Source organism: Symsagittifera roscoffensis, chromosome 2 (genome assembly GCF_963678635.1).
Source record: "Symsagittifera roscoffensis chromosome 2, txSymRosc1.1, whole genome shotgun sequence".
NCBI lineage: Eukaryota > Metazoa > Xenacoelomorpha > Acoela > Convolutidae > Symsagittifera > Symsagittifera roscoffensis.
In genome coordinates this window covers 75,455,520-75,467,549 of record NC_087063.1, presented here as the reverse complement: position 1 = coordinate 75,467,549, position 12,030 = coordinate 75,455,520, and the positions used below count along the sequence as shown (strand labels likewise).

Genomic DNA, 12,030 nt, shown 5'->3' with positions numbered 1-12,030 from the left:
CCTGAGCTCTATGTCCCACAGATCCATTCCTTGTTTCCATTGACATTCTAATCTCAAACTATTTAATAAGTTTATCATAACAATTAGTCTAAACTGACAGTGCGGAGTCAATGTCGCAGGAGGAGGAGATGGAGCAATGACAAAGAAGTGAACAATAAAGTGAACAAAGAAGTGAACAAAAAAGTAATTAAGGAGAAGATGTGAAAACTCAGAAATGTTTATGTGAGAAAAACACAAATGAGAAACTAAGCAATTAAGCTTGCAATTGAAACTGAATGAAGAAAAAAAATTTTAGTGGTAAAAACGGCAGATCAATGTGAAAAAAATTCCAGAAACGTTTTCGACATAAAAGTCATCATCAGCCAATCTAAAAAACAAAGCACCTGTAAAACCGGAATGGAAATGGATGTGTAGAAATTACAAAAAATGTATAAAAACTAACATTAAAAAGAATATAAGAATAGCATCAGTTAAGACCCGAGTTAGTCATGTGACTAAAACGAACGGACTTAAAAAACCTCACAACTTGACTGTGAGGTACCGCTGCCGGTATTCCTCGCGCGTGTTGAGGGCAGGTCTTCTCCTCGAAATATAAAGCGCTTCTATAGGTCAAAATTTATTAGTGTCTAAGCATCTGTCTGAAATTCTCGCCTCAACTGCAATCTTGTCTGCTCCGCATTCCTCTAGATGAATGCTGAATTTTAGTTGAATAAGGAACAGTTTTAGTTGAATTTTGGAGTTGAAGAACTTGCTGCATATATAAATTTGCTTTGTAATTCTATTAGTGACTTTAGATACACTTACTATTTATCTAGAGAGACTTGAGCGAGAAGTATATTAAATATTTTAGCCTGCATGGTTGTTTTTAACCAATAAGATGAATGATAACTTGGTGGTGATATGAAGGGCTTGGATAAACTCTTGAAGAAGGAGATTATTTTTTTGTTCCATCCAACCACCAAGTATTTTTATTTTAATATTCAGGACCAATAACAACTAAATTTCCGAAAAAAAGAAGCATAAGAGGTTAATTTTAGTTTGCTGGTTGGCAGGACTGTCCTGCGTCCCAACACGTTTTAAACCTAGGAGAAAAGTTTTAAAACTAGACATTGGAGCTAAAAGTTTTTTAATTAATTTATATCCTAAAAAGTGTAGATGAGTGGAAGCATTTGGAAGGCTACAACAGTGTAAATGATGCAAATTGTATTCTGCAGTGAGTCGATGTGACATGGATGAAACTGGTTTCAAGCATTTTGTAAATTCTGTTCGATGGCACTTCATCATTTTTAATGAATACCACGAGACTCAATGAGGACATTGACCGGGCTGTCCGCAGTCTGTGACATTCGACCAGAACGGCGCCAAAATGCATGGCGAATTAGAAAGCTTATTGTAGCCATAAAAAGGGAAAATTGGCAGTTTTAGCAGATTAGCTGTACCAATCGAACGATTTAACGAATCGGGAATGGTCAGTTGGCGTCACGTAAAAAATTTCGAAAAGTCGTTCCAAAATAAAGACGTCACGATCTTGAAGTTTCGCTACAACTGAGAATAAGGAAAAACAGGAGAACAAAATTCGTTGAAACAGAAAAGACGAACGAGAAATAGCAACGAACGAAGAAATTATAGTGGTTGATGTTAACGGAAGACCATTCCAAATAGTAACGGTTGTAAATGTACAATCGTTACCGTAGACTTCCCGAGAAAGATGAAGGGTATTGAGACGGCTTTACCAGCCTTCCGGAAGGACGATTAGACCGCTCTTCGTCCGGATTCCAGAATCTGGAACGGTCTCGGGGAGGAAATTGTAACTCCAAATTAATAACTACTAGCTTCCTGGAATGTCCTAGGTTGAATTTAATTAACACCGTATTCATTTTCAGAGTATGAGAAGCTAGGAGTTGAGGGAAAGGGTTGATCCATACCCGATGGATATGATGATTTTTATCTACTGAACAAAAACAAAAGTACTGTAATAAATAAGTAGTAGCCCTGTTTTTAAGAGTGACCACGTGGTCTGGGGACACAGACCCAGCCATGAGCTCACTATTTTTGCATGTAACTAAGTTAATCTGAGCGTTCTGGCCGATAGCCCAAAACAGTAACGATTTTGTCGACCCGATGTTAGAAGGACCACAAAAAGAACTGGCTTTAAAAACATGTAGAGCTGTGTTTAGACGCTAGCCAGTCGTTTTACAATCTAGCTTTCTTTTCCGTCGATATGTACTTCCGGGCGAATGTTTTATTGAAAACAATAAATTTTAAAAAATTGCAACGTAATAATGCTTAAATTTGATTGGTGGATACATTTTTTTCTGTTTAGAACCACCATTTAATATCTTTTATGATGCTTTATTGTCTGTAAGTCATTGTATATCAATTCTTTTAACCTGACAATGGTCATAAATCCGAAATTGTTTGAATTTTAATATTTTTTATTTCGTTTAAAAATTTGATTAACAATGAAAGGTTTTAATTCAGTTTTTTTAGAGGTGTTAAGTAATTTTTTTCGATGTCAAAGCAGTGTAAGGGCGTTTTCCTGGATCTAATACCGACAATCAAAATGTCAGTGTCCGATAATTGGTGTAGTTTTTTACGAGTTTCAATGCTCCGGCACAACGTGTTTCAAGGCTCATTGATTTCATTTTTAAAAATCAGATGGTGAGAAATTCTCACCCAGAAATTGCTTAAATCTGATTACATCCAATGGGTTGATCTGTTGTATTTTTTTTCACTTCCTATCACTCTATTTTTAGAAATGAAAGCATTGGTTCAATTTATTTGTGTCTTGGCGTTTATGGCCGTTGGGCATGGATATTTTGTTACAATAGATGCCCATTCTGAAGAGTGTTTCCATGAACGAGTAGATGCGAAATCAAAAATGTCGCTCATATTTGAAGTCGCTCAAGGAGGTTTCCTCGACATCGATGTGCAGGTTAGCAAGTTTGGTTACGTATTCGCCCGAGAAATTTTCCGAATTGAAACGGTAAAAACTAAATTCGGGCGTATTTTCCTTCGTTATACAAGGTATATCAAATACACGTCACATCGGGGCGGGTAGTAAAGCACAATGAAACCGTTTCAATCGTAATTGGCACTGCTAGGAAAGTTATCGAGCAAAACCGCGATTCGAAGTTTAACGGGTTATGTTCTCATAGAGTGAATATTACCGATAATAATAGAGAGTTTTTAGGTCATCGAGCACATCTCACGATATTGTGATTAGTAATTTTGGCTAGCTCCATTTCACTCCCATTTTAAGGGCAGAACCACTGTTCTCCTGAAAGAGCCAAACAGTTGCTCGTATCAGAGGCAGATATAGAATTTTCTCTATGGGAAGGTGGATTTTGACCCTTCACGAACCAACCAATAATTTTTAATCTAAAAAGAGCGAAAATTGCCATGTTTGAGCACTTTTTGAAAGGTTTGATATAAGTGTTGCGTTTTTGTACATGGATGACCGTGCAATTCGCATTTTACATTTCGCATTTTGCAATTCGCATTTTGCATTATACGTTCTTGAATATTTCATGTTGTAGATAACTGCTCCTGACGGTAAAGTTATATATTCTGCTGAGAGAGAATCAAACGGACGAAACACGTTTTCGGCAGACGTTGCGGGAGTGTACAAATACTGCTTTGGGAACAAAATGTCCACCATGACCCCCAAGGTTGTGATGTTTAGTATGGACGTCTTCAACGCTAGCGCCGAGCGGGATGAAAGCGGGAAAACAGAAGGTAGTTTTCTCATAATAATAATAATAATCATAAAAATTATAATAATATTAAGTGAATTCTTGCAAAGCAAAGGGATTGTAATTCCCATATAGTCCGGTTAATGTTCCATTAGATAATTTCTGGTTCGACAAGGTTCACATAAAGATTAAAAAAATCCAAGAGCAAGTGTTAGAAGGCTAAAGCATAATGAAAGCTAAAGTACTTATTGAGGTACCGTAGTAAACATTTTCTTGAAAGTGCGGCTTTGTCTTAAAACTAATGTATAATGCCAATTTTAATTGGTGCAGATAATTGAGTTGAGTTTCAGGATTTTGTATGTGCATTTTTATTTTCTTCCGGCTTCAAATGTTTCGTCGTGTATCGGCTTAGATCACATCGCGCGTTTGGAAGGGTGAAAATAGGTTTGGGTGTTTTGCGGGAGGAAGAGGTATAAAAACTCATCATTTTTATAGCCCAATAGTGTGTGTGTGTGGCTGGAGCCCTTCTATTTATCGGGGGCAACGTGAGGTGCCCTGCGAGCCTCACGAAGCTCAAGATTTTGTCCGGGTTTGACTGGAGGGTTGTGATTTGTGGATAGCCGTCCCCCATGGCGATTCTTCTTTTTGGTTCCCATGAAACACAAGATGTAATGAAGTGCTCCACTGATTCCCCTTCTTGGTTGCAATTCCCGCAGATTGGGTCCGGAACGAGGCCGAACCTTTGTTGAGTCTGGCGGAGGAAGCGGGCTCTGTTGGTTCTCAGCCTGTGCAGCGTTATTTCTTCTTCTCTGCTTCTGTTGACTGAGTGCGGCAAAGGACTTCCTTTGGTGGCTCTTCGGTGAGTTGATGTTTCGGGTGTCAATTCTTCATAGATTCTTCAGTGTTTCTCCTCTCTCTTTGCGACAATATGCTCGAACAGGTTACCTCCTTCCGGGACTTCGTTCAGCAGTCTTCTTGCAGTGCTGCGCCAGTCAAGCCTGTGAGACTCTTCATCCCTGGGTTTTAGTCGGGACCTGGGTGCAGGTGCTGTTAGCTCTTTCAGGTGGTCGTCGGGGAACCTGGAATATCTGTCGAGTAGGAGCGCTGCTTTTTCTTCCACCTTTATCCTGATCGGTGTTAGGTTTGCTTCTATAACCGCAGCTGCCGAAGGGGTGCCCGGGAGCGTACCAGTGATCAGCCTGGCTGCTCTGTTGTTGGCTGTCTCAAGCGTCTGGAGCGCTGTCTTCGATAGAAATGGTCTCCAGATTTCCAGAGCGTACCGACCACCGGGCTTCGCGTAGGCCTTGTAGAGTTGGGACAAGTCGATCGCAAGGATGCCACAGTCTTTGCCTGCTAGTGCTTGGAGGATTTGTGTCCTTTTGTTGATCTTTTTCGCCATCTCCGACACAATCTTTTTGAATGACATCTGTGTGTCCAGGTGTACTCCAAGAATTTTGATGTCTGTTGTTCTGGATCGGAGTGCCGAGGAAACTCAGGCCTGTCGACGCTTTCCCAACTGTTTCCCATGGGTCAAAGGAAACGACAAGTGCCGCGGTCTTCTCCGTGGAGAGGAGAACTTCATAATCTGCTGACCACTTCTTCACTTCCCGGAGAGCAGGGGCGAGGCGAACTGCTGCTTCTGCTACTGTCCTGCCAGACGCTGAGATGGTGAAGTCGTCTGCGAATTTGTCCGCATACACTCCAGGTGCTGAGCTGCAAATCCTTATCGGCAGCGTAGCGGTGGCGAGGCAAAAAAGAAGAGGAGAGAGAGGGCTCTCTTGCGGGACCCCTTCCTTGAACGTCCTGAAGCGGCTGATGGTGTTGTCCCAACGGACTGCCTCCTTTCTGTCAGCAAGAAAAGCTCGAAGCCAGCGGAGAGCAGTAGGGTGGATCTTGAGGCGGGCGAGGTCGCGGAGAAGGCCGTTTTTCCAAACTCTGTCGAAAGCCGCTTTCAGATCGACCGTGACAATGATGGTTCGCTCCTTCCGCTGAAGGCTGTCGAAGGCCTTCTGAGCAATGTTCACCAGGACGTCGGTCGTCATTCTGCCCTTCTAGAATCCTGCTTGCTGGGGAGGAATGGCTTTGATGTCGCTGGCAGACTTCTTGAGCCTAATGGTGACGAGGCTCTCCATGACCTTGGAGTCACAGGGCAGCAAAGACACCGGATGTTAGCTTTTTATCTCGCTCGGTGGCTTTCCGTTCTTCAAGATCGGAATGATGACCGCTTTTCGCCATTCGCCAGGTGTTCTTCCTTCGGTCCAACCCCTGTAGATGATGCTCAGGAGCTTATCGAGGCCTTTGTCGGAGAGGTTCTTGATCATTCAGGGGTGGATCTTGTCTTCACCATCTGTGCTCTTCTTCATCTTCTGGATGACGTGATCCAACTCTATCCGGCTGAAGGTGTCACCGGTAGAGTCGTCTCCCTCGGGAGTTTCGTTGAGTCTCCTCACTTCGAGGTAAGCTTCTCTGCTTCAATCGGTCGACCTTCACACGGCTCACTGTTGCATACGTTCTCACAGCGAGTTCTGCTTTGTCGCGTGCGCTTCTAGCCGTCAAACTGCCCGAGATCGGCGCTTCTGGGAGCGGTTGCTTCTTCGTACCGTCCATGCTCTTCAGAGTGTTCCAGACTTTCGTGCTGGGGTCTCTTGGGTCCAATTCGGAAGTGAACTCTTTCCAGGCGCGCTTCTTCCTATCTCGAATGCAGTCATCTAGTTGTTTCTTCGCTAGGTCTTTCTCTTCTTTCTTCTCTTCGGTCATGTCGTCTTGCTATCTCCGGAAGCACTCTCTGTAGTGTGCCCTTCTTTCAGCACACTCCTTGTTCCACCAGGGTTTGGAGCTTTTCCCCACTCCGCATATCGGTATTGCAGTATTGGCAGCTCCCAGGATGACGTCTTTGAACCTTCTTGTATTCTTTCTCCAGGGTGAGGTCGCCGGAGTCGAACTGTCGAAGGTTCTTGTCCACTTCAATCTTGAACAAGGGCCAGTCGGCCTTCTTGTAGTTGAAGCTTCTCTCCTTCGTCTTCTTTCTCGTCGCAGTGTTGCTGATTTCTGTGATCAGTGGCAGGTGGTCTGATCCCAGAGGGTCTCCTATCCTCCACTGGGCCAGATGATCCCTCTTGCTGTGGACGATGATGACATCCGGCGCTGTTGGTGACCCTCCTCTTAGTCTTGTCGCGTTGCCGTTGTTGAGAATGATCATCTGGTTGTCTGCTGCCCAGTCGTCGATGTTTGTGCCAAGGGTGTCGGCCTCTGAGTTCTTGTCCCACTGGCCATGAGTATTGGCATCAGCACAGATGACGACGTTCTCCTTGGACGGCCACGCGCTGAGGTGCAGACTCGCTTCTGTACCGTCGCCGACTCGCGCAGGCGGGCGGTAGATGTTCCAAATTTGTAGCTTGCCTTTGGAAGTCGCAACTTCTATTCCGAGCAACTCCAGGGCTGCTTGTCCGGGCAGCGTCAGATCGTCAAGTTGTTTGGTCTCAAGCCCTTGTCTGCAGACAATTGCCAGAACTCCTTGCAGTTGCTCTTTGCTCGCCCGGTGGATCTTCCTCTCCCGTCTGTGAACGTGCCATCCGTTGGTGTTCGGGGTGGCGGAGTCTTGCATCAGTTCTGTCTCTTGAATGACCGCGATGTCGATCTCCTCGTCTTCCAGCATCTTGTTGAAGGTGACCGACTTCGACTTCCAGCCTTCGATGTTCAGCTGCACAGTGCGGACTTTTGGCTTCTTCTTGCTTTTCTGGAAAGGAGGTGCACTCTGGGGGGCGGTTTCACATCCGCAGTGCCACCTATAAGAGGATAGAGTCCTGGTCTCCTCGACTGATATCCCCAGACATCTTCTGTGATGCCAAAAATGACAGTCCACACAGATAATGACCCAGTCCTTGCTCTGCCTTGTAGTCTTGTTGCAAGCTCCGCACTGCCATTGGACTTGCCCGGGTTGCTTTCCACGTCTCCCGCCATCAAGAGGAGGCGACTCAGATAAGCGAGTTTAGCTGAGCGCCCTCCCAAAAACCCGGAAGGTCATCGATGTGTCGTGAGGCACACTCTCGGATTTGGGGAAACTTTGAGATCCGTTTCCGGATCCACATCTGCCGCCTCGTGAAGGCGTTCTCCATTGAAGGCGAACATTTTGAAACCATTCACGCCTCCATTGGCAGGCGTTCTAGTTTCGATAGCCCAATAGTTGTTGGCTTAATTAAAGTCTACGCGTGCCAAGTTAATTTGCCAGCAGATAATCTCAGTTTTGTTTTTGAGCCAGCAGATAAAAGAAAACCCAATAAATGAGTTTTTCAAGTTCGTGATCGAACGGCAAGCAAATTATCTTGTCTAAGTTTCGCTATGCATGAATCCAACTACTAATATCTGGTTCACCTCTGAAACCAATGGAGCAATGCAAACTCTTTCTTGATATTCTGGTAAGTCTTTCTGACGAACATTGCCCAGAAAGGAAGGTAAAAATGACTGAACTGGGTCCGAACTTTTTACCCCCAATAAATTTCTACTGAATAAGAAAGGGATGCTACTGAAGAAATAAAAAAAAGATGGAAACGAAATCCGGTGTCAGAATAAAACTAGTGTTCAGAACATAAAAAAGATAGAGCAAAAATAGGTAGTGTCAATTAGTGGAACATCGTGTTCACAAAACCCGAAACTGATTAACTTACAGGAAAATCATTAGACCTGTTGCTGGTGTCTGCACCTGCTTGAAAAATGAGAGACTAGTGCTGCTCAATATTTCGAGCTGCAAAGAAACAATTGGCGCTTTATCAAGTGTACCATTCACTTCAAAATAGCAAAAAGCCGGAAAAAGCATCAATTTTAATGTTAAAATAGTTGTTGTTCCGAATAGTGAAAATGCGGAAGTACTTTGTTTTCGGGTGTGTTTAAGTTTTTTCTGTAACGAGAAAAACCGGTTTGAAATTTTTGAGTGTTAGTTTAGTTTCTAGTTAGGCCAGATAGTCTCGTGCTCATGGTGAAAATTTAATTTAATTCCATTGAAAATGGTTTTTGATGTTTCTCTGAGCGTCTCTTCAGAACTTTTTAAAATTTCACTTTTGTTCCGTACCATTGAGAAGGGGGATGAACTTTGTATTTATATTTGTTTTATTTATTGAGAGTAATGAACGTAGTGAGTACTCTTATATAGATCTTGCTGATTTTTTTTTTCAGGAAAAACTTTAAAATTTGTTCACGCTCAATTTTGATTTTTCGCGGTTTGACCTGTGATTTTTTAAGTTCACTGCACTTCTATTGTTAAAAGGAAGGCAAACTCCACTATCAAACAGCAAAATTGTAAAGGTCACGAAAAACGGGATCGACTTCTAATTTCGAAAGTAAAATTTATTTTTCAGATTTTACAGCGGAATAAAAAAATTACCTATTGATCCAGTTTTCTTAAATAGGATTAATTTAATCAAAAAAGGCCAAACATCAATTTTTCTCAAAATTCAAAAGGTTTTAAGGGCATCTATTTTTTTTCTCGAAAATTCGATAGTTGTCACTTTCAACAAATAAGTCATTGTTTTTTTTCCGTTTACTTGCATTCATTGACTCTTTTCCAACTGTATGTAGGCTATGTTGTTGATTATTGTGGCCGGAACATTATGTTCTACTTGAACAGCAACCGGATATCTTTTTTTGTTTTTAAGTAATGCATGTATATCTTCCTTAGGAGGAAAAGTATAGATTGCGAGAGTGAAAAATTACATGAAGCGTAAAAACATTGTGTAAAAACCATGCGTTAACTCAACCCACGCCTGTTGAGCGGAAAAAAATTGTCATACTAATTTATAGTTTTTCTCTTTCGCACCGAATTTTGTCAATGCTACTGTTATCTGGCAATTGCGTTTCTTGGCTTGTTTCCGTCAAGTCAACTGTTTCCCCTTTTTAGTCAACTATTTTGGGCTAGCTCTCCATGATATGTTAGTGTCTTATCACAAGTGGTGTGAAGTTCCGTTTGACTTTGTGCTCAGATCAGAGGATGGCCGACATCACGGATTTTTCTTGCTCTGTTAGAATTTTTCATTGTAGTTTCAAGTGCAAGTGTTGTTCCTTGTAGTTTCGGGAGGACTCGAAAATTTTAATTTTTGTTTGATTCGGCTCAACTGGTGTCTGGTCAAAGATTGCCGGCTTAGTTGTCACATCACAATATTTTCTTGTGGTATAAGCGACTTTCATTGTAGTTGCAAGTGCAAGTGTTGTTCATTGTAGTTTCAGGAGAGACTTCAAACTTTAAATTTAAAAAAAAATAAAAATCGTTGTTTTTTTCCGGATCAACTTGGGTCTGCCCAAAAACTGTCGGGTTTGTTTCCTCTTCGTAAGTTTTTTTCCCAATGTAATATTTAAATATCTGTCTTGTTGGCCTAGAATGAAAATGGACATACGAAAATTTAATTGTTGGCACTGTTTTTTTTTAAACATTTTTCTTTTTTTTTTACTTCCCATGGCTGTGTTGTATCGCAAGCTCCGCTTCGCCTTTGTGCAAAATTTCTTTTTTATATTTGGTTAATTTTTTTAGCTCCAGAAATTTGTGTTCGTAGTTGAAGGGACATGAAAAAACCTTCAAGAAGTAGTTGATGATGCCTATTTTAATGCAAGAACAGCCGTTTAATTGTATTTGAAACTTGATTAAGACCTCCTACCCAGCGTTAATTGGTCTGCTCATCAAAAACTGCAGACCAATTTTTGCGACTCCCAGACAAAGTTATTGATTTGCTGATTCTGAATCAAGATCTAAGGGTTTTATCATAACATAACCATCGATCTTGAGTGGAACAAACATCTCCTACGCCATAGATCCTATCAACCATTAGGTACTGGTTGGAACAATAATTCCTGTTAGTTTAGAGCGAGAATTTTTCCTTGTGCTGCTGTTTTTATATGTTTTTAGATTTCGTCTAAAAACATTTTTTCGGCCCTTTTTTTAGGTCGACCAAATTGATTTTTCGACCTCTCCCAAAGCGCTAAAAAGACCTCGAAAAACCCTAGTTTGGCCAAAGCAGGCAAAATTTCGAAAAATAGGCCAAATAAAGGCATTTTTCGGCACTTTGGGAAAATTTAGACCAAAAAATCGCGTTTTTTCGGCGCGCGCTCCTCCCTCAAAATTAGTTTAATTTGGCGCCAAAGTTGGTGTCCTTTTCAAAAACTGGATAGCTCAAAATAGTACAAAGGGGGACCCTTTGGGTCGGCAGGGGATCGAATCCCTAAGAGAGAGAGAGAGGAGGCGTCCGCCCCCCACCCACCCCTCCCAAATCCGCCCCTGCTCAGAATATACATCTGAGACATAAGTTTAATTTCTAAGTGCTTAACAAAATTTTTTGTTCAGACGAAGAAACATCTCACAACAAGCTGAAAGAAATGGTGGAAAAACTATCCAGAGGCCTTACAAATGTCAAACACGAGCAGGAATACATGGAAGTGAGAGAACGAGTCCACAGACAGAGTAAGTTATAATTTATAATCAAAGTAATTTAGAAATTGTAATTGTAAAAAGTATCAAATTTAAAAAAGTGGACAGTTTTCTAAACTAATTTTTACATAGCTTCAAGTATTAGGCTTAAGTATTGTTTTTGTCAGTGTAAGCTTGAAATCCTCGGAATCAATTGCCATTATTTGTTATGTTTAGTTAACGAGAATACGAACTCTCGAGTTGTTCTCTGGGCTTTCTTCGAAGCGGCGGTTTTGGTGACAATGACAATCGGTCAAATCTACTACCTGAAAAGGTTTTTTGAAGTCAGAAGGGTCGTTTAGTGCGTGTGTGTGACTAATCAAATTGAGAAAAAATGTTGGGATTCGCTCCGTCAAACTTACTACATATATAAGAGACGTATCATTGATGGCGCATCAAATAACTTCGTTCAAGACTTGAATGCCATTAGTGGCATACTTTACTGGACTCAAAATCAATAATCGACTTGTGGCTAGCTAAAATGTTTGCTAGCTCCTTAAATGAAATTATGGAAAAAGCACATACTTATCAAATCATCCCCATCCCGAGATCTTGAAGAGCTCTGAAAAGTTATGTATAAATGTTTATAATTAATGGTGTTTCAACCGAGGTATGCTATTTTTGTGTTGTAAAGTTGGTGCTGACAACGTTAAATTTATTATTGGGGCTTCAAAGTTAGTCGATTTGATCGAGAAGGAAAAAACTTACATTGTTTGAGAAATGTTATTTATGTGATGTAGTAAATGCTTTTGTATGTAAAATGATTAAAATGACTTCTAATACTATCTGGTATCTGACGCGGTAGTAAGGGTTATACGTTTTTGTGTATTTTAATTTTCCTTCCGTTTCAATATTTGTTATCAATATAATGTTCAGAATTTTTCGGAA

At 41.3% G+C, this 12,030-nt stretch overlaps 2 protein-coding genes across 2 annotated transcripts in view; one reads left to right on the top strand and one right to left on the bottom strand.

Annotated features, from left to right (window-relative positions):
- LOC134840527 (coiled-coil domain-containing protein 13-like) overlaps nt 1–77 on the bottom strand; it is a 213,220-nt gene extending 213,143 nt beyond the window's left edge. The window contains exon 1 of the mRNA XM_063856404.1: nt 61–77. The gene's annotated coding sequence lies outside the window, so the exon portion shown is untranslated. The remainder of the gene's footprint in view (nt 1–60) is intronic.
- Nucleotides 78–2,733: 2,656 nt separating this feature from the next.
- LOC134839202 (transmembrane emp24 domain-containing protein 2-like) lies at nt 2,734–12,030 on the top strand. The gene is made up of 4 exons (XM_063854674.1): nt 2,734–2,935; nt 3,540–3,738; nt 11,020–11,136; nt 11,320–12,030. The coding sequence occupies exons 1-4, from the start codon at nt 2,759–2,761 to the stop codon at nt 11,442–11,444; spliced, it is 618 nt and encodes a 205-aa protein (XP_063710744.1). The 5' UTR covers nt 2,734–2,758; the 3' UTR covers nt 11,445–12,030.